The 22,511-nt window shown below is 35.5% G+C and overlaps 1 protein-coding gene across 1 annotated transcript in view; it reads right to left on the bottom strand.

Moving 5' to 3' along the window:
• The window catches only part of FLT1 (fms related receptor tyrosine kinase 1), a 121,218-nt gene that overhangs the window by 42,285 nt on the left and 56,422 nt on the right, over positions 1 to 22,511 (bottom strand). Inside the window, exons 4-7 of the mRNA XM_053708483.1 lie at positions 21,580 to 21,701; positions 9,551 to 9,716; positions 9,331 to 9,467; positions 36 to 210 (exon numbers count right to left, since the gene is read on the bottom strand). Coding sequence (XP_053564458.1) covers positions 36 to 210; positions 9,331 to 9,467; positions 9,551 to 9,716; positions 21,580 to 21,701 — 600 coding nt within the window. The remainder of the gene's footprint in view (positions 1 to 35; positions 211 to 9,330; positions 9,468 to 9,550; positions 9,717 to 21,579; positions 21,702 to 22,511) is intronic.

The raw sequence follows: 22,511 nt of genomic DNA, 5'->3' as shown, positions 1-22,511 counted from the left end.
TGGCACAGCTTAACAATTGCTCTGAATGATCTTACCAATGACACGAACCATTGTGTTTACTGATCTTGATGATGGACCATTCCTCACATTACATATGTATGTCCCATTGTCAATATAATTCATTTCAGGAATATATAGTATACTGGAGACCATGATTGTTTTGGTTTTCAAATCAAGTCCTCTCATTATAGTAGCAATTTTATTATGTTTCTAGAACAAAAGATTTTGAATTTACTAACGATAGGTCACATTACATAGTTGAATTTGTTGAGAACAGTACATGTAGACATTAACATTAATAAAGAAAATATTAGTTATGTAAAATTCAATATGCAGAAGCCAATCTATATTAAATCCATATGTGCTAATATGGATTTAATATAGATTGCAAATATATAGATGAAGCAAACATAAAATGAAAAGCAAGAAATTTAAAGATTTACTATGCGGGGGTCCTGTAGTTTGAATATCTACATTTTTTATATATATTTCAATTAAAACTGGATTGTCCAATTAAATTATTGAGGATTACAAGTATGGCTGAACAGAAGTAAGCCGTTCACCCACTGTCAATTTATTTAAGTCAAGTCTAACCCTAAAGTAACTCTATTTTACTGGAACAATAGATACAAAATGTGCCATTTAGTTAGAAAGTATTGTGGCATATAAGTTCCATTTTTCTATTATCGCATAATTAAATGTCAGGAAAAGGCCTTTGCAATGAATAATTGTATATTAGCTATGGCTTTTAAGCCTTATGTTACCCTTCTCTAGCTTTAGAAAATGGCATAAAACAAGAACACAGACTACGCTAATAAGCATTTTCTGAAGTTAGCTTTCTTTCATGTAATTAGCAAGAGTCCATGAGCTAGTGACGTATGGGATATACATTCCTACCAGGAGGGGCAAAGTTTCCCAAACCTCAAAATGCCTATAAATACACCCCTCACCACACCCACAAATCAGTTTTACAAACTTTGCCTCCTATGGAGGTGGTGAAGTAAGTTTGTGCTAGATTCTACGTTGATATGCGCTCCGCAGCAGGTTGGAGCCCGGTTTTCCTCTCAGCGTGCAGTGAATGTCAGAGGGATGTGAAGAGAGTATTGCCTATTTGAATTCAATGATCTCCTTCTACGGGGTCTATTTCATAGGTTCTCTGTTATCGGTCGTAGAGATTCATCTCTTACCTCCCTTTTCAGATCGACGATATACTCTTATATATACCATTACCTCTACTGATTCTTGTTTCAGTACTGGTTTGGCTTTCTACTACATGTAGATGAGTGTCCTGGGGTAAGTAAGTCTTATTTTCTGTGACACTCTAAGCTATGGTTGGGCACTTTTATATAAAGTTCTAAATATATGTGTTCAAACATTTATTTGCCTTGATTCAGGATGTTCAACGTTCCTTATTTCAGACAGTCAGTTTCATATTTGGGATAATGCATATGAATAAATTAATTTTTTTTTCTTACCTTAAAATTTGACTTTTTCCCTGTGGGCTGTTAGGCTCGCGGGGGCTGAAAATGCTTCATTTTATTGCGTCATTCTTGGTGCAGACTTTTTTGGCGCAAATTTTTTTTCTTTGTTTCCGGCGTCATACGTGTCGCCGGAAGTTGCGTCATTTTTTGACGTTTTTTTGCGCCAAAAGTGTCGGCGTTCCGGATGTGGCGTCATTTTTGGCGCCAAAAGCATTTAGGCGCCAAATAATGTGGGCGTCTTTTTTGGCGCTAAAAAATATGGGCGTCACTATTGTCTCCACATTATTTAAGTCTCATTGTTTATTGCTTCTGGTTGTTAGAAGCTTGTTCACTGGCATTTTTTCCCATTCCTGAAACTGTCATTTAAGGAATTTGATCAATTTTGCTTTATATGTTGTTTTTTCTATTACATATTGCAAGATGTCCCAGATTGACCCTGAGTCAGAAGATACTTCTGGAAAATCGCTGCCTAGTGCTGGATCTACCAAAGTTAAGTGTATTTGCTGTAAACTTGTGGTATCTGTTCCTCCAGCTGTTGTTTGTAATGAATGTCATGACAAACTTGTTAATGCAGATAATATTTCCTTTAGTAATGTTACATTACCTGTTGTTGTTCCATCAACATCTAATACTCAGAGTGTTCCTGTTAACATAAGAGATTTTGTTTCTAAATCCATTAAGAAGGCTATGTCTGTTATTCCTCAGGTCTTTTAAAACTTCTCATTTTTCAGATGAATTTTTAAATGAACATCATCATTCTGATTCTGATAATGTTTCCTCTGGTTCAGAGGATTCTGTTTCTGAGGTTGATGCTGATAAATCTTCATATTTATTCAAAATGGAATTTATTCGTTCTTTACTTAAAGAAGTCTTAATTGCATTAGAAATAGAGGATTCTGGTCCTCTTGATACTAAATCTAAACGTTTAAATAAGGTTTTTAAATCTCCTGTAGTTATTCCAGAAGTTTTTCCTATCCCTGATGCTATTTCTGAAGTAATCTCCAGGGAATGGAATAATTTGGGTAATTCATTTACTCCTTCTAAACGTTTTAAGCAATTATATCCTGTGCCATCTGACAGATTAGAGTTTTGGGACAAAATCCCTAAGGTTGATGGGGCTATCTCTACTCTTGCTAAACGTACTACTATTCCTACGGCAGATAGTACTTCCTTTAAGGATCCTTTAGATAGGAAAATTGAATCCTTTCTAAGAAAAGCTTACTTATGTTCAGGTAATCTTCTTAGACCTGCTATATCTTTAGCGGATGTTGCTGCAGCTTCAACTTTTTGGTTAGAAGCTTTAGCGCAACAAGTAACAGATCATAATTCTCATAGCATTGTTAATCTTCTTCAACATGCTAATAACTTTATTTGTGATGCCATCTTTGATATCATTAGGGTTGGTGTCAGGTATATGTCTCTATCCATTTTAGCTAGAAGAGCTTTATGGCTTAAAACTTGGAATGCTGATATGTCTTCTAAGTCAACTTTGCTTTCCCTTTCTTTCCAGGGTAATAAATTATTTGGTTCACAACTGTTACTGGAGGGAAAGGAACTTTTTTACCACAGGATAAAAAATCTAAAGGTAAATTTAGGACTAATAATCAATTTCGTTCCTTTCGTCACAATAAGGAACAAAAGCCTGATCCTTCACCCACAGGAGCGGTATCAGTTTGGAAACCATCTCCAGTCTGGAATAAATCCAAGTCTTTAGAAAACCAAAGCCAGCTCCAAAGTCCACATGAAGGTGCAGCCCTCATTCCAGCCCAGCTGGTAGGGGGCAGATTAAGATTTTTCAAAGAAATTTGGATCAATTCAATTCACAATCTTTGGATTCAGAACATTGTTTCAGAAGGGTACAGAATTGGCTTCAAGATAAGGCCTCCTGCAAAAAGATTTTTTTCTTTCCCGTGTCCCAGTAAATCCAGTGAAGGCTCAAGCATTTCTGAAATGTGTTTCAGATCTAGAGTTGGCTGGAGTAATTATGCCAGTTCCAGTTCTGGAACAGGGACTGGGGTTTTATTCAAATCTCTTCATTGTACCAAAGAAGGAGAATTCCTTCAGACCAGTTCTGGATTTAAAAATATTGAATCGTTATGTAAGGATACCAACATTCAAAATGGTAACTATAAGGACTATCCTGCCTTTTGTTCAGCAAGGGCATTATATGTCCACAATATATTTACAGGATGCATAAAACTTTCAGTTTCTGAGATTCTCTTTCCTAGACAAGCATTACCAGTTTGTGGCTCTGCCGTTTGACCTAGCAACAGCTCCAAGGATTTTTACAAAGGTTCTCGGTGCCCTTCTGTCTGTAATCAGAGAACAGGGTATTGTGGTATTTCCTTATTAGGACGATATCTTGGTACTTGCTCAGTCTTCACATTTAGCAGAATCTCATACGAATCGACTTGTATTGTTTCTTTGAGATCATGGTTGGAGGATCAATTTACCGAAAAGTTCATTGATTCCTCAGACAAGGGTAACCTTTTTAGGTTTCCAGATAGATTCAGTGTCCATGACTCTGTCTCTGACAGACAAGAGACGTCTAAAATTGATTTCAGCTTGTCAAAACCTTCAGTCTCAATCATTCCCTTCGGTAGCCTTATGCATGGAAATTCTAGGTCTTATGACTGCTGCATCGGACGCAATCCCCTTTGCTCGTTTTCACATGCGACCTCTTCAGCTCTGTATGCTGAACCAGTGGTGCAGGGATTACACAAAGATATCTCAATTGATATCTTTAAAACCGATTGTACAACACTCTCTGACGTGGTGGACAGATCACCATTGTTTAGTTCAGGGGGCTTCTTTTGTTCTTCCGACCTGGACTGTGATTTCAACAGATGCAAGTCTGACAGGTTGGGGAGCTGTTTGGGGGTCTCTGACAGCACAAGGGGTTTGGGAATCTCAGGAGGTGAGATTACCAATCAATATTTTGGAACTCCGTGCAATTTTCAGAGCTCTTCAGTCATGGCCTCTTCTAAAGAGAGAATCGTTAATTTGTTTTCAGACAGACAATGTCACAACTGTGGCATATATCAATCATCAAGGAGGGACTCACAGTCCTCTGGCTATGAAAGAAGTATCTTGAATACTGGTATGGGCGGAATCCAGCTCCTGTCTAATTTCTGCGGTTCATATCCCAGGTATAGACAATTGGGAAGCGGATTATCTCAGTTGCCAAACGTTACATCCGGGCGAATGGTCTCTTCACCCAGAGGTATTTCTTCAGATTGTTCAAATGTGGGGACTTCCAGAAATAGATCTGATGGCTTCTCATCTAAACAAGAAAGTTCCCAGGTATCTGTCCAGATCCAGGGATCCTCAGGCGGAAGCAGTGGATGCATTGACACTTCCTTGGAAGTATCATCCTGCCTATATCATTCCGCCTCTAGTTCTTCTTCCAAGAGTAATCTCCAAGATTCTGAAGGAATGCTCGTTTGTTCTGCTGGTGGCTCCAGCATGGCCTCACAGGTTTTGGTATGCGGATCTTGTCCGGATGGCCTCTTGCCAACCGTGGACTCTTCCTTCTGTCACAAGGTCCTTTTTTCCATCAGGATCTCAAATCCTTAAATTTGAAGGTATGGAGATTGAACGCTTGATTCTTAGTCAAAGAGGTTTCTCTGACTCTGTGATTAATACTATGTTACAGGCTCGTAAATCTGTATCTAGGAAGATATATTATCGAGTTTGGAAGACTTACATTTCTTGGTGTCTTTCTCATCAATTTTCCTGGCATTCTTTTAGAATTCCAAGAATTTTACAGTTTCTTCAGGATGGTTTGGATAAAGGTTTGTCTGCAAGTTCCTTGAAAGGACAAATCTCTGCTCTTTCTGTTCTTTTTCACAGAAAGATTGCTATACTTCCTGATATTCATTGTTTTGTACAAGCTTTGGTTCATATAAAACCTGTTATTAAGTCAATTTCTCCTCCTTGGAGTTTGAATTTGGTTCTGGGTGCTCTTCAAGCTCCTCCGTTTGAACCTATGCATTCACTGGACATTAAATTACTTTCTTGGAAAGTTTTGTTTCTTTTGGCCATCTCTTCTGCTAGAAGAGTTTCTGAATTATCTGCTCTTTCTTGTGAGTCTCCTTTTCTGATTTTTCATCAGGATAAGGCGGTGTTGCGAACTTCTTTTAAATTTTTACCTAAGGTTGTGAATTCTAACAACATTAGTAGAGAAATTGTGGTTCCTTCATTGTGTCCTAATCCTAAGAATTCTAAGGAGAGATCATTGCATTCTTTGGATGTAGTTAGAGCTTTGAAATATTATGTTGAAGCTACTAAGAATTTCCGAAAGACTTCTAGTCTATTTGTTATCTTTTCCGGTTCTAGGAAAAGTCAGAAGGCCTCTGCCATTTCTTTGGCATCTTGGTTGAAATCTTTAATTCATCATGCTTATGTCGCGTCGGGTAAAACTCCGTCTCAAAGGATTACAGCTCATTCTACTAGGTCAGTTTCTACTTCCTGTGCTTTTAGGAATGAAGCTTCGGTTGATCAGATTTGTAAAGCAGCAACTTGGTCTTCTTTGCATACTTTTACTAAATTCTACCATTTTGATGTGTTTTCTTCTTCTGAAGGAGTTTTTGGTAGAAAAGTACTTCAGGCAGCTATTTCAGTTTGATTCTTCTACTTATAATTTCAGTTTTTTTCATTATAAGATTTAAACTTTATTTTGGGTGTGGATTATTTTCAGCGGAATTGGCTGTCTTTATTTTATCCCTCCCTCTCTAGTGACTCTTGCGTGGAAGATCCACATCTTGGGTAGTCATTATCCCATACGTCACTAGCTCATGGACTCTTGCTAATTACATGAAAGAAAACATAATTTATGTAAGAACTTACCTGATAAATTCATTTCTTTCATATTAGCAAGAGTCCATGAGGCCCACCCTTTTTGTGGTGGTTATGATTTTTTTGTATTTATTTTTTTATGCTTTCGCACTTTTGTCTTATCACCCCACTTCTTGGCTATGCGTTAAACTGATTTGTGGGTGTGGTGAGGGGTGTATTTATAGGTATTTTGAGGTTTGGGAAACTTTGCCCCTCCTGGTAGGAATGTATATCCCATAAGTCACTAGCTCATGGACTCTTGCTAATATGAAAGAAATGAATTTATCAGGTAAGTTCTTACATAAATTATGTTTTTCAGTTAGCATTAGATTTTATAGATTTTATTTTACTCGTAGCAAAATATTAATTTTAAAGGGACATTAAACCCAAAATTTTTCTTTCATGATTCAGATGGAGAATACCATTTTAAACAACTTTCTAATTTACTTTTATTATCTAATTTGCTTCATTCTCTTGATATTCTTTCCTGAAAAGCATATCTAGATAGGCTCAGTAGCTTCTGATTGGTGGCTGCATATAGATGCTTCATGTGATTGGCTCACCCATGTGCATTGCTATTTCTTTAACAAAAGATATCTAAAGAATGAAGCAAATTAGATAATAGAAGTAAATTGGAATGTTGTTTAAAATTGTATTTTCTATCTGAATCATGAAAGAATTTTTTTGGGTTTAATGTCCCTTTAATGTTTCCCCTTTTATTGGGCTAAAAATTAGCTATAAAAACAATGAATAACTAAATAACGTCAGTGATGAGGTACTCACTAAGTGGATTATAGCAACTCTTCTGCACACATTGGATAATTAGACTTTCTGTCTGCCAACTACAAAATAAATGTACTGAGAAAAATTGCTTAGTGAAAGACTTGTTTTGTTAGAAAACAGGTCTGTCTGTTCTAGCGTAATAAATTTCTATCCTCTAACTAAAACAGGCCCAAATATTGTAAACAAACAAGTTTGTGCATCTAAATATTTTACCCTAAAATTGCAAAAATATATATATATATATAATGTAATTTGTTTGCATTTTATTTATTTGGTCATTAACTTCATCATCAACGACAGCCCTGAGAATTGTATTCCAAATATTTAAAATTTTCTGTTTTGTGGTTTAAAGCAATAGTCCCACTATTGGTCCCATAAAAAATATGATTTTTTTTCTGTTACGTTATTGCTATTCAGGATTCAGAACACTAAGAAACTGGGGCATGCTGTCAGTAAGAGTGGAAACATGATTTATCTATTGTTTCAAAGTTTCTATTCCCCAGAGTATACTTTTACTATATTTATATATTATTTAGTTATATAGCTATATTATTCCATTTTCTATTTTATTTAATTTATATATTTTTTATACATTTTTTTTTCAAAATTTAAAAAAGTACTTTAAGGGACACTGAACCCAATTTTTTTCTTTGATGATTCAGGTAGCGGATGCAATTTTAAGCAACTTTCTAATTTACTCCTATTATTAATTTTTCTTTATTCCCTTGATATCTTTATTTGAAAAGCAAGAATGTAAGTTTAGAAGTCGGGCCATTTTTGTTCACAAACTGGTTGTCCTTGCTGATTGGACAGCACCAATAAACAAGTGCTGTCCAGTGTTCTGAACTGAACCAAAAACTGTCTGGCTTCTTAGCTTAGATGCCTTCTTTTTCAAATAAAGATAGCAAGAGAACGAAGAAAAATTGATAACAGAAGTAAATTAGAAAGTTGCTTAAAATTGCACGCTCTATCTGAAACTTAGCAAGCAAAGAAAGGAATGAAGAGAGAACAGAAGATAAGCAATGATAAATGAAAATGGGAAGCATGGGAAGGAAATAGGAAGAGAAGGTGGGATGGAGTTATGTAGAGAAGAAATAAATGATGATAAGGGAGAATTTAAAGAGACATTTTTTTCTTTCATGATTTAGAAAGAGAATGCAATTTTAAACAACTTTCTAATTTACTTATATTATCTAATTTGCTTCCTTCTCTTGATATCCTTTGCTGAAAAGTATATCTAGATAGGCTTAAAAGCTGCTGATCGGTGGCTGCACATAGATGCCTTGTGTGATTGGCTAACCCATAGGAATTGCTATTTCTTCAAAAAAAGATATCTAAAGAATGAAGCAAATTAAATAATAGAAGTAAATTGGAATGTTGTTTAAAATTGTATTCTCTATCTGAATAATGAAATAAAAATTTGGGGTTTAATGTTCCTTTAAATATGAGGGGTAGAAGGAGAAAGGAATTAAGGGAACAAGAATGGAAGGTAGGGAGAAATGGGCAAAAGGAAAGGGAAATGAATGAAGTAAAAAGGAAGACAAGATAGAGGGAATAAGGAAGGTATGGGGTTGATATGGAGGAATGATAATGAAGGGAGGGAGGGAGGAAGGAAGGAAGGAAGGAAGGAGGGAGGGAGGGAGGAAGGAAGAGAGGGAGGGAGGAAAGAAGGAAAAGGGAGTGAGGAAGGAATGACTGAAAGAAGTTGGCATGTAAGAGAGGAGAAGAAGGAAGAAAAAAAGAAAGAAAGAAAGAAAGAAAGAAAGGGAGGGAGGGAGGAAGGAAGGAAGGAAGAGAGGAAGGGAGGAAAGAATTAAGGAAGGGAGAGTGGGAATGAGGAAGGAATGAATGAAGAGAGCAAGGGAGGGAGGAAGGAAAAAAAGGTAGACATAGGTAGATGAAGGGATAAAAGAAATAAAGAAGGAATGTGTGTTCAGAATGGGTTATGACAAGGGAGAAAACTTGTTTTGGAAATACTTACAAAAAGAGAATAATAAGGAGACAAGTAAGAGATGAGAAGAAAGAAATAAGGCAAGCAGACTGAGCGGAGGAAGGAAGGGTCTTGAAAAATAAAAGTGTGGAAATGGAAGATGAGAAATAAGTCCCTTTTCAATGTAAAATAATTCAGGAATTATTCCGCAAAATAGCATTGTCTATCTTCATATATCAGGCTCTGAAATTTAATACGTAACATGCCAGCTAAACAATGACAAAACCAGTGATTATTTACCTGTCTAGGATATTTCCAATTTATTTCAGCTCTTGCATTAAGATCTGTGGTAACCGTACAGTTAATAGAAAACGCAGTTCCCTTCAGCAGGCGGACAGAGCTCGGAACACTTAGCTGCACCTTATGGATCGCACTGGCTGCAAATAGTGATACAGAAATGTTGAGTAGGGAATTATGATGTGGTCATTGTTGTACAGTTCCCGGCATTCATATTACTTACATTGTCTGTTTGTTAAATATTTGGTACTGTGCACACGTCCATTAACAGTGGCCTCGCAAATCAATAAATCTATAAATTTGTATGTAGGTTTTGGAATTCTGAAGCCTCTTTTGTTGTCCCAAATAACATGTTTTCCATCAGGAGTAAATATTTCATTGCTGTAGGTCTAAAAATGAACAGTATAATCAAAAGATATATTTGTTAATTAATTAAATTAATTTAAACAGATAGATAGATAGATGATAGATAGATAGGTAGATACTTAGATACATAGATAGATACATTGATAGAGAGAGAGGGGACAATTCAAAGAATGTGTTATATAATTAAATATTGGACTTTACATGCTTAGCTTTATTTTGTTATAATTAACATATACAATATAAAATTGGAGACACTCTAAATAATTAAATTCATGTTGTAGATATGCACATTGGTGAGTGCTGTTTTAACTGTGATTATGGTACCTTTATAATAGTGTTAGAATATATCATTTATCCCTCATTTACAGGAGTCATGTTAATTATGTAGCTTGTATTTGTATATGTTATCTCCTTATTTCTGCTCCTTTTATTTATCTGATTCCTCACTTGCTCTTTATTCACTTATACTTCAATGCATCCACCAGAAAAGTCATATCAGGGATATTTATGAGACAACTGTTAAGGTTGCAAGACTTAGTTTAGTTTCCAATGTCCCCTTTAGATAGAGGTGCATTCCTAAGACCAAGTCTTGCTGCCCTAAACGTAGCCACCGATCAGAAAGCGCTGCCCAGGTGCTAAGCCAAAATCGGAAAGGCTGCTAAGCTTACATTCCTGCTTATTATCGGCTAGAGTTTTGTCGGTAAGGACCCGCGTAGCTAACGCCGGCTTTTTTCTGGCCGCACCATAAAAATAACTCTGGTATTGAGAGTCCACATAAAGGCTGCGTTAGGCTCCAAAAAAGGAGCGTAGAGCATATTTAACGCAGCTTCAACTCTCGATACCAGAGTTGCTTACGGACGCGGCCAGCCTCAAAAACGTGCTTGTGCACGATTCCCCCATAGGAAACAATGGAGCTGTTTGAGCTGAAAAAAAACCTAACACCTGCAAAAAAGCCGCGTTCAGCTCCTAACGCAGCCCCATTGTTTGCTATGCGGAAACACTTCCTACGTCTGCACCTAACACCCTAACATGTACCCCGAGTCTAAACACCCCTAGCCTTACACTTATTAACCCCTAATCTGCCGCCCCCGCTATCGCTGACCCCTGCATATTATTTTTAACCCCTAATCTGCCGCTCCGTAAACCGCCGCTACTTACATTATCCTTATGTACCCCTAATCTGCTGCCTCTCACACCGCCGACCCCTATATTATATTTATTAACCCCTAATCTGCCCCCCACAACGTCGCCTCCACCTGCCTACACTTATTAACCCCTAATCTGCCGACCGGACCGCACCGCTATCATAATAAAGTTATTAACCCCTAATCCGCCTCACTAACCCTATAATAAATAGTATTAACCCCTAATCTGCCCTCCCTAACATCGCCGACACCTAACTTCAATTATTAACCCCTAATCTGCCGACTGGAGCTCACCGCTATTCTAATAAATGTATTAACCCCTAAAGCTAAGTCTAGCCCTAACACTAACACCCCCCTAAGTTAAATATAATTTTAATCTAACAAAATTAATTAACTCTTATTAAATAAATTATTCCTATTTAAAGATAAATACTTACCTGTAAAATAAATTCTAATATAGCTACAATATAAATTATAATTATATTATAGCTATTTTAGGATTAATATTTATTTTACAGGTAACTTTGTATTTATTTTAACCAGGTACAATAGCTATTAAATAGTTAAGAACTATTTAATAGCTAAAATAGTTAAAATAATTACAAAATTACCTGTAAAATAAATCCTAACCTAAGTTACAATTAAACCTAACACTACACTATCAATAAATTAATTAAATAAAATACCTATAATTATCTACAATTAAACCTAACACTACACTATCAATAAATAAATTAAATACACTACCTACAAATAACTACAATGAAATAAACTAAAGTACAAAAAATAAAAAAGAACTAAGTTACAAAAAATAAAAAAATATTTACAAACATAAGAAAAATATTACAACAATTTTAAACTAATTACACCTACTCTAAGCCCCTAATTTTAAACTAATTACACCTACTCTAAGCCCCCTAATAAAATAACAAAGCCCCCCAAAATAAAAAAATGCCCTACCCTATTCTAAATTACTAAAGTTCAAAGCTCTTTTACCTTACAGCCCTGAACAGGGCCCTTTGCGGGGCATGCCCCAAGAAGTTCAGCTCTTTTGCCTGTAAAAAAAACATACAATACCCCTCCCCCCCAACATTACAACCCACCACCCACATAACCCTAATCTAACCCAAACCCCCCTTAAATAAACCTAACACTATGCCCCTGAAGATCTTCCTACCTTATCTTCACCATACCAGGTTCACCGATCGATCCAGAAGAGCTCCTCCGATGTCCTGATCCAAGCCCAAGCGGGGGGCTGAAGAGGTCCATGATCCGGCTGAAGTCATCATCCAAGCGGGAGCTGAAGAGGTCCATGATCCGGCTGAAGTCTTCATCCAAGCGGGAGCTGAAGAGGTCCATGATCCGGATGAAGTCTTCTATCAACGGCATCTTCAATCTTCTTTCTTCGGGAGCCATCATCTTCCATCCCGACGCGGAACATCCTCTTCTCCCGACGCCTACTAGCCGAATGACGGTTCCTTTAAATGACGTCATCCAAGATGGCGTCCCTCGAATTCCGATTGGCTGATAGGATTCTATCAGCCAATCGGAATTAAGGTAGGAATCAACCAATCGGATTGAACTTGATTCTGATTGGCTGATTCCATCAGCCAATCAGAATATTCCTACCTTAATTCCGATTGGCTGATAGAATCCTATCAGCCAATCGGAATTCGAGGGACGCCATCTTGGATGACGTCATTTAAAGGAACCGTCATTCGTCGTTCAGTCGTCGGCCAGGATGGATGTTCCGCGTCAGAGGTCTTCAGGATCCTGCCGCTCCACTCCAGATGGATGACGATAGAAGATCCCGCTTGGATGAAGACTTCAATCGGATGGAAGACCTCTTCTGCCCCGCTTGGATGAAGACTTCTACCGGATGGAGAACCTCTTCTTGCTCCGCTTGGATGAAGAATTTGGCTCGGCTGGGTGAAGACGACTCAAGGTAGGGAGATCTTCAGGGGCTTAGTGTTAGGTTTATTTAAGGGGGGCTTGGGTTAGATTAGGGGTATGTGGGTGGTGGGTTGTAATGTTGGGGGCGGGTATTGTATGTTTTTTTTTTACAGGCAAAAGAGCTGAACTTCTTGGGGCATGCCCCGCAAAGAGCCCTGTTCAGGGCTGGTAAGGTAAAAGAGCTTTGAACTTTAGTAATCTAGAATAGGGTAGGGCATTTTTTTTATTTTGGGAGGCTTTGTTATTTTATTAGGGGGCTTAGAGTAGGTGTAATTAGTTTAAAATTGTTGTAATATTTTTCTTTTGTTTGTAAATATTTTTTTATTTTTTGTAACTTAGTTCTTTTTTATTTTTTGTACTTTAGTTAGTTTATTTCATTGTAGTTATTTGTAGGTATTGTATTTAATTAATTTATTGATAGTGTAGTGTTAGGTTTAATTGTAGGTAATTGTAGGTATTTTATTTAATTAATTTATTGATATTGTAGAGTTAGGTTTAATTGTAACTTAGGTTAGGATTTATTTTACAGGTAAATTTGTAATTATTTTAACTATTTTAGCTATTAAATAGTTCTTAACTATTTAATAGCTATTGTACCTGGTTAAAATAAATACAAAGTTACCTGTAAAATAAATATTAATCCTAAAATAGCTATAATATAATTATAATTTATATTGTAGCTATATTAGGATTTATTTTACAGGTAAGTATTTAGCTTTAAATAGGAATAATTTATTTAATAAGAGTTAATTAATTTCGTTAGATTAAAATTATATTTAAATTAGGGGGTGTTAGTGTTAGGGTTAGACTTAGCTTTAGGGGTTAATACATTTATTAGAATAGCGGTGAGCTCCAGTCGGCAGATTAGGGGTTAATGTTTGAAGTTAGGTGTCGGCGATGTTAGGGAGGGCAGATTAGGGGTTAATACTATTTATTATAGGGTTAGTGAGGCGGATTAGGGGTTAATAACTTTATAATAATAGTGGTGCGGTCCGCTCGGCAGATTAGGGGTTAATAAGTGTAGGCAGGTGGAGGCGACGTTGAGGGGGGCAGATTAGGGGTTAATAAATATAATATAGGGGTCGGCGGTGTTAGGGGCAGCAGATTAGGGGTACATAAGTATAACGTAGGTGGCGGCGCTTTGCGGTCGGCAGATTAGGGGTTAATTATTGTAGGTAGCTGGCTGCGACGTTGTGGGGGGCAGGTTAGGGGTTAATAAATATAATATAGGGGTCGGCGGTGTTAGGGGCAGCAGATTAGGGGTACATAAGTATAACGTAGGTGGCGGTCGGCAGATTAGGGGTTAAAAAAATTTAATCGAGTGGCGGCGATGTGGGGGGACCTCGGTTTAGGGGTACATAGGTAGTTTATGGGTGTTAGTGTACTTTAGAGTACAGTAGTTAAGAGCTTTATGAACCGGCGTTAGCCCAGAAAGCTCTTAACTACTGACTTTTTTCTGCGGCTGGAGTTTTGACGTTAGAATTCTAACGCTCACTTCAGACACGACTCTAAATACCGGAGTTAGAAAAATCCCATTGAAAAGATAGGATACGCAATTTACGTAAGGGGATCTGCGGTATGGAAAAGTCGCGGCTGAAAAGTGAGCGTTAGACCCTTTTTTTAATGACTCCAAATACCGGAGGTAGCCTAAAACCAGCGTTAGGAGCCTCTAACGCTGGTTTTCACGGCTACCGCCCAACTCTAAATCTAGGCCAATGTAAATATACTAAGAGAACGAAGAAAAATTGATAATAGGAATAAATTAGAAAGTTGTTTAAAATTGCAGCTCTATCTGAATCATGAAAGAAAGGACATTAAACTCTAAATAAATGCTAGATGGAACGATGAATTCAAAGCAAAGATTGGCCTAAGAGTAAGATGCAGAAGTATTTTTTAAATTATATTAGGGTTTAAAAATTACTGCAAATACATAAACATTTTATATTGCAGTTTTAAAATATTGAATATCCCTTTAAGACATTTAATGGACATTTGGTTAAACATATTGAAGTTTAAAGACCATATTTTACAATGTGTACAACAATATTTTTATATTTTTAAAAAAATAAAAGAAATGTATATTTATATTATATAGACAAATATAATGTTGATTTAGATGGTTTTATATTTTACTGTAATACAGCTAAACTCAAGATACAGTAATATTATATACTTTGCATAAATTATATTATATTGCATAATTATTATTTGGTCTAATTAAAACTAAAACATATATCATAAAATAAAAATAAAACTGCAAATCATAAATGTAAAGTAATACAGCGGAAGCATTAGAGAGCAGACATTATGGTCTCACGGTGTGAGGCAGGAAGGTCCGATGAATGATGAGCTTTTATTCTTAGTTCAGAGCAGCTACTTAAACAAATGTAACATTTCAAATGACCTATTCTAAAGAGGTTTCTATAAATTTAGCAAACCTTAACAGCACTTGACTTCCCATGTATATAAATATATACTTCAACTAGTTTCTTGCTGTATTTTTTGTCTCCGTTTCTAATCTTCCCAATCATTAGGCATCTTAGCAAACAATTGAATGTACTGTATATCCCACAAAGTAACAACAAACTCTATGTTTAGAGATAAGTTCTGGTTATATATAGAACCTATATTGTTGTTTCTACTTTGTAGTCAACAATAGTAAAGCATAATCTTTGTTTTATTAATGTTTATGTACTATGATCATAAAATAACTTGTATATGATTTCATATACCAATACAAAGGCACATAATTTAGATCAGTTGCATATATTTTAATAACATATTCCAATTATTGCAAGTGACATTGTGACCTTTATTCATTGTTTCAACATGCAAAAATTTTTAAGGTGTAAGTATAAATATATGGTTTATAATACAGTATAATATATGACTTTTGTTTGTGTGATTGTGGTAATATGGACTGAAGGAACCCTTAACTTAGCCCCTGTGCATGTGTACTGCTTATTGAAAAGTGGAGACTATCCTTTTTAATCTTGTTTCATTTAACCCTTTGGTTATCACATGTTCCACACATGTTAACAATTGCAGTTTCCTACCTGTTATACACCACGTTTAGAGTCAAATGTGGCTGGAGGGCTTTGAAATAGTAGTTCTATGTCAGCCAACCAATACATTTACACACATGAGGCAATGTACTTAAAATACGAATTGCGCCAACTCACTTTTTTTAATGGATAGGTCACTTGGTCCTTTGTTTTTTACTTATACAGTATGAAAATGGCATTTGTTTAAAATGTTAAACTCCAGTTTCAGTGTAATAAATGGGGGATAGCTGTGGATCCATCTCAACCAAAGATGAATCCATACACTCATGCTACCACTTAAAAGAGAATCATCTTCTCTTTCAAATGAAGGGTCATGGGAACATTGCATTTTGCTTAGCTATAAAGAACTAGTAAAAGTGGGTCTAACTAGGTCTTTAGTAATAAATATGCGAGGGCTCTGAATATTTGACTTATCCCTATCAAAAATAAACCCATACAACCATAAGAACAATTACTAAATATGGATAATGTCTTCTTTAAAATGAAAGTCATTTGACCCTTAAGATATCATGTGGTAAAAATGACTTTTCCTAATAAATTATACTCGTTTGTAACAATGCTGAAGGGTAATAGATTCAGGAGTAATTTGAGGAAGCCCTTCTTTACAGAAAGAGTGATTGATTTATGGAATAAACTTATAAACTTCTTCAAGAGGTAGTAATGACAACCACTGTCGGGGACTTTAAAAATGCCTGGGACAAGCATAAGGCTATCCCACGAACTAGATAAGTTTATACTGTTAGGTAATATCAGGCAGACTTGCTGGGCCTATGGCTCTTATCTGCCGTCAATATCTATGTTTCTATATAGATATGTATATTTATATTTGTAACAAATGTAAGGGAAAGTGCTCTGAAACTGTGTCTCTTTCTTAGTAAATCCTAAATCATTAAAACTATAAGACCCTTAATAAAAATTATAAGGAAGTTCTCTTTGAAATGCGATTTAACATGACCTTCTAGAACTCATATAGTTGATGAAAAAGTGTGAATATTTAACCAACTAAAGTTCGAGGAAGATAAAATGTACTAGAATCCACCACCCTCTCTACCAAAAACAGACTAACACACAGTTGGGTCACATGACCATCTAGATACCATATATGTGACAAACAAAAAAAAGGCCAATCACCTTTCTTGCTTAATACTTGCATTAGAGAACATTTTTATTAGAAAGTTTATTTTTTTGGTCTTTATGGAAAAGTCACTGATTTTACCCATGAAGGCAGCATCATTAAATACACGTAAAGAGAGTTAACGGCTTAAACTCTCCATTACAATTAAAGGGACATAAAACACAAAAGGTTTTTTTTATGATTCACATAGAATATACAATTTTAGACAACTTTCCAATATACTTCAATCATCAATTTTCTTTGTTTTCTTGTTAGCCTTTGTTAAAAAGCAGGAAGGTAATTTCAGGAGTGTGACTGTGTCTGCAGTACTATATGACAACAGTTTTGCAACAATGTTATACATTAGTAAGAGCACTAGATGGCAGCACTATTTCCTGTCATGTAGATCTCCAGAAATGTGCACTTTAACTATCCAAATATCTCTTCAACAAAGAAGAACACGAGATGATAGATGATAGATGTAAATTGGAAAGGTTTTAAAAATTGTATTCTCTATCTGAAAAATGAAAGGCAAAATGTGGGTTCCATGTCAATTTAACAAAGTTACATAATGTAAAAAGCATTTCAAGTGTTATTGCAACTGATTTGACTTTTCTAGGATGTGAGAAACGTGAATATTTCTGAAATCCTGTCAAGACAGGATACGGACCTTTTGGCCTCTTCTGGCAGCTGCAAAGTTCACCTCACAAGGAAGAACATTAACTTCTTACTTCAAAGTAATGCTGCTAGCACAGTATAGACATGTGACTGGAGATGGGAAATACATCCGAAGCATCACCCACATGCTGTTGTTCAGGAAGGAATGTTGGCTTTTAGATCAGCTAAACCAATCCGCTGACTGTTGTTACAACATGTATTGTCTCCTTTGGCAATAAAACAATGAGAGAAAAATATGTTCTTCATAATGAGAAATTAGTATCTTGGGAGCATTTACTAAGCTTGGATCCAGCTTTAACTATTTTCAATTAACACCTATTTGAACCAATAACCTTAACAGTAGAATGGAAAAAGTGGATGATATAGGTTCTGATTTATATTTATAGGGCTAGTTTACAAGTGGCGCGATAACTATAGCGCGCAAGTGATATGTTTTTTTTTTTCAGATTTTTGCATGGAACGGAAATGGCGTGCATATTACGACTTGAAAGTAAATGTGTTCGCTTGAGCACAATCAAATTTAACGCGCGTCGGATTAGCTCACATAAAGGGTAGAGGAAGAAAAAATGTTGCATTAAACACAACCTAAATACACTCATATAAACACTGTCTCATAAAAATGATTTAAAAAATATATAAGTACTTTTTGCACGCATTAGGTTTTTCTTTTCCCGCTTTTTACTTTCAACCTGTAATGTGAGCGCAACCTGACACATGCAAAATGCTTCCACCTAGCGAAGTTAACGTGGAGGCACAACATATTAAAGTAATTATTTATTATTATCTAAAAGAGGGCATTTAAAATTGTATTTCAGTTTCAGTTTGTTTGTATTTTTCAATGTATGTTTCTATTTTGAATTTCTTCTTTTGTTTTCTTGAGGAGTGTGTTTCTTTCTCCAAATAGAGCCTTTGTACTGAAGAACCACTGAGATGTCTATCACAAGGACCAGATGTGCATAAACATGCACTTCTTGTAATACTCAAAATCAAAATGAACACTTTCAGTCCAGTGTCCCTTTAAGAACAGTTGAAATGCACAAACTTCAGGTGTTTTTCATTGACTTGGAATATACTATACCAGAAGCTCTATATGCAAGAAACACACACCTCTACCCTTTCTTTATCAATGAGTAGAAAATGCATTTTGACAAAATAGCTAGCATAATATCAAAGAATCTTAGAGTGAATTAAAGGGACCGTATAAAGCCATTTTCTTATGTATACATCATAAATGAACCACTGCATAGCAGAAGACATGAAGACAAAATAAATATGTTAAAAATATTTAAAATTTTCATTTTACACAACTTGAACATCCCTTGAAAGCCTCTTCAATTTTTTTTTTTATCTTATCTCTGTTACTATTGCCAATTAGGGACAAATATAAATAAGCTCTTGCACATACGAAGCAATGTTGTTTAAAGCTGCATGCTCTATCCTGAAAGAAAAAAAATGGGTTTCATTTCCTTTAAAATGTGATTTCAATATCTCTTTAAGAAAATATAGTCTACTGAAATTGACATTGGTATCACAACATGTCAGCATTGAAATAACATATCTCCCAACATTTCCAGAGACTTTCCAGGACAGTGAGTTAAGGGGGACTAGTATTCAGTAGCCCATGATTGTTTTGTGGGCAGATCTATGAGTGTATAGTGAGTAGTAACCAAGACAATCATTATGAAAGGAAGAACAGCAGAGTTTCCAAACTGTGACAACCCCAAAACCTGTGTCAAAATCGAGAACTCTGCAAAAAGAAAATCTAATATGCTGTCTGTATGGTTAAAGTGAGGGTGAAGAATAGGATAAGGAAGCATTGCATATAAATGTATGCAGTGCATAGATATTGCCTCTGAAACCATTTTTTTGTGAAAAACAAGCACATTACTAATATAGTCAATTACAAGTGTGGCACAGCCTGCATCATATAAGAAGAGAAAAAAGAAAAAAAAATCCCTTATGAAATAAATACATTATTTATAATGGTGCACTAATGCTGGTATAAGGCATAAGGAGAAATTGCTTAGCTCACTTTTGTCACTGCCTGCTACCAAAGCCATGTAAACCGTGGGAACTATAAGTCTCAGCATTCTATGCATCCAAGAAGGAAGTGGAAGCATTTGGTGGCAGATTTTGAATTTTGTTTTGTCAACACTGAAGCTGTGTCTACCATTGGAGTGTGATAGTGGGAGTCTCCTCTAACTCAATGTTGTTTCCTGCAAACAATTAAAAAGCAATCCCAGCTGTGTCATGTCCTTGGCAATGTAAGTTTTTATTTTACTATGGCTGTTATTTCTGCCTTCTTTGATATTCGGGTAGCTAGTATTTTACTGACATGAACTGTATTTTTATGGTTCAGATAAATTAAGATAATAAATATTATATATAGAAATAAAGGTGCTGTTATTGTGAAACTTCAAATGATCATTTAAAGTCAGTCCTTGCACCTTAGTTTATGAGTTATGCTGTATAATTATGTATGCAAGTTTAACATAGCTTGTATATTTTTTCAGTGAAGGTTCAAATTCCGTTTGGTATCTATCAGGCAAGACTAGCTTGTTGTGTATGTCATTTACTGTGATTTAACCACTTAGCAGTAAGATGCCCCCCTGGGTTAGCAGCAGATCCCAATTACAATTTAGGACATTAGTTTATATCTGTAGACATTGCTCTCCTGTGAGCTATTATAATGGCTGATATTGGGCTGCTGATCTCTAATTGTTAGCCTAGGATATCTGAGGTTATAGCAGCTCTATTAATTAGCTACATGGACACACAGTTAAATCTTTATTTCATAATTCAGATAGAGCATACAATTTTAAACAACTTTTCAATTATTTTCTATTATCTAATTTTCTTCATTCTCTTGGTATCCTTTGTTGAAAAGTATACTTAGGTAGACTCAGGAGTTGCAATGCACTACTGAGAGCTAGCTGCTGATTGCAGCACATATATGCCTGTTGTCATTGGCTACCCTGATGTGTTCAGCTAGCACCCAGTAGTGAATTGCTGCTCCTTCAACAAGGAATACCAAGAAAATTAAGCACATTTGATAATAGAAGTAAACTTGAAAGTTGTTTAAAACTAAGTTCTCTATCCAAATCATAAAAGAAAAATGTGTGTTTCATGCTCCTTTAAAATCAATAGTTAGATTCTTCATGCCTAATAATTTTAAAGGAACATTCTAAAAATGGCATTCTAATTCATAAGAGCATGTAATATTTGCTTTACAGACCCAATATAACCGTGTTGTCTTGCTCAAAGTAACTATCGTTCTGGATTAGAGTGCAGGTGTGCTATGAACAAGGGAGCCATGATGGTGGGAGTGTAAATGAATGGATTGAAGACAACATTAAACCCAATACATCTCTCCATACAACACATAATTTATATCCACATACTGGACTTAATGCAATACTATAGCTATACTGTACATTCTATAATGTCAATATAGAAAGACATATAAACAGTTAGTAAAGGCTGAAATACTCACTAAATAGTAATAAATCCACAACTGTCTATGAATAAGCGCCGCTAGGGGGCGCGAAACGCGTCAGAAATCTGTGTCTGATTGTCCACCTGCCTTGTATACATGTCTGTCTATGTGCTTACAGCGTTTGTTGCTGTACCAAACTTTTTATCTATTTTTCATTAAAAGTTGTAATTTTTTAATCGATGCCTGTCTGCAGTGCCTGCCTCCCTGTTCTTCAAACTGTCTGACTATAATTTATTACTTTTTTTTCTAATTTTGGAGACATGTTTGTAAACTATAGGCTGGTTTATAGTAAATGAAAAGTTTAATATTTACTTAATATATAAACACATCAGAAAGACTAATATTTTTAAAATATACATCTCTCTGTTAATAGCAGATGAAGAACTGAAACAATAGAAGATTAAGTGTAGTTTTTACCATCAAATTAGACTTTACCTTTAATGTGACAGCTATGTTTGGGGATGTCACTCTGCAAGGAATAACAAGTTCCTTTCCTTCTGTCATATAGATTATGGGTGGTATTTCCTTTTCCATCTCCACAAAGGGATGATTTGGATCTGTCAAAAAATATGAAAAATGGGGACATTAAATGAGCGTCTGTGAGTAACTTAGATAAAGAATAATTTCAGACCCAGTGCAGCAACCAATGTAAAACTTGACTACAGTCTATTGGCTACAAAAACATTTATGTTAAAGACTTCTATTCCAACCTATTTTTAAAAAACTAGAAAGACAAAAAAAAATTACAGAAATTAATTTTATTTACCAGCTTACCAGTGTTGATAGATGCGTAAAAAGGTCACCATTTTTTTTACAGCTAATCATCTGTTAAACAGATTTCAACAGCTCCCTTAGGGGGTATTCACTCATGTCAATAAATTAAAAATCATATCCAAAGGTTTCAAGTGCTATGCAGCAATTTCCTGAATCCAAGCACAGATATCACTACAAGGTTGACAAGGAACTGCTCTGAAGTTATATTCTCTAGACACATTGTCACCACTGAACGCTGCCAATGTCTTCAATGGCCACAAAGGTCCTAACTTAATGTCCTTTGTTTAATGTTTTGGTTTCAAGTCAGTACAAAGGTATGGGAAAATGTTATAACATTGTTGTAGGTCCACATTAATAATTCAGTCAATGTTCAGATGTTGAAATAGTTCCAGATTGTGCTACATAAAAGAGTATTTTCAAATAATAAAATAGCCAACCCAAATCTGACCATAAAACATTTAATGAATGGTCATAAATTTAGAAATGTAAAGCCAAAGTCATTTCAGTGCACATGAACTAATAAAATGCTAGTTTTGCCAAACAAAAATCTAAAACATAAAAGTTAACTTAAACTATATAGAAAAAAAACATCA

This window comes from Bombina bombina, chromosome 3, assembly GCF_027579735.1.
Source record: "Bombina bombina isolate aBomBom1 chromosome 3, aBomBom1.pri, whole genome shotgun sequence".
In the NCBI taxonomy this organism is placed as follows: Eukaryota; Metazoa; Chordata; class Amphibia; order Anura; family Bombinatoridae; genus Bombina; species Bombina bombina.
Note: the sequence above shows the minus strand (reverse complement) of the source record. Positions and strands in the feature narration are given on the sequence as shown.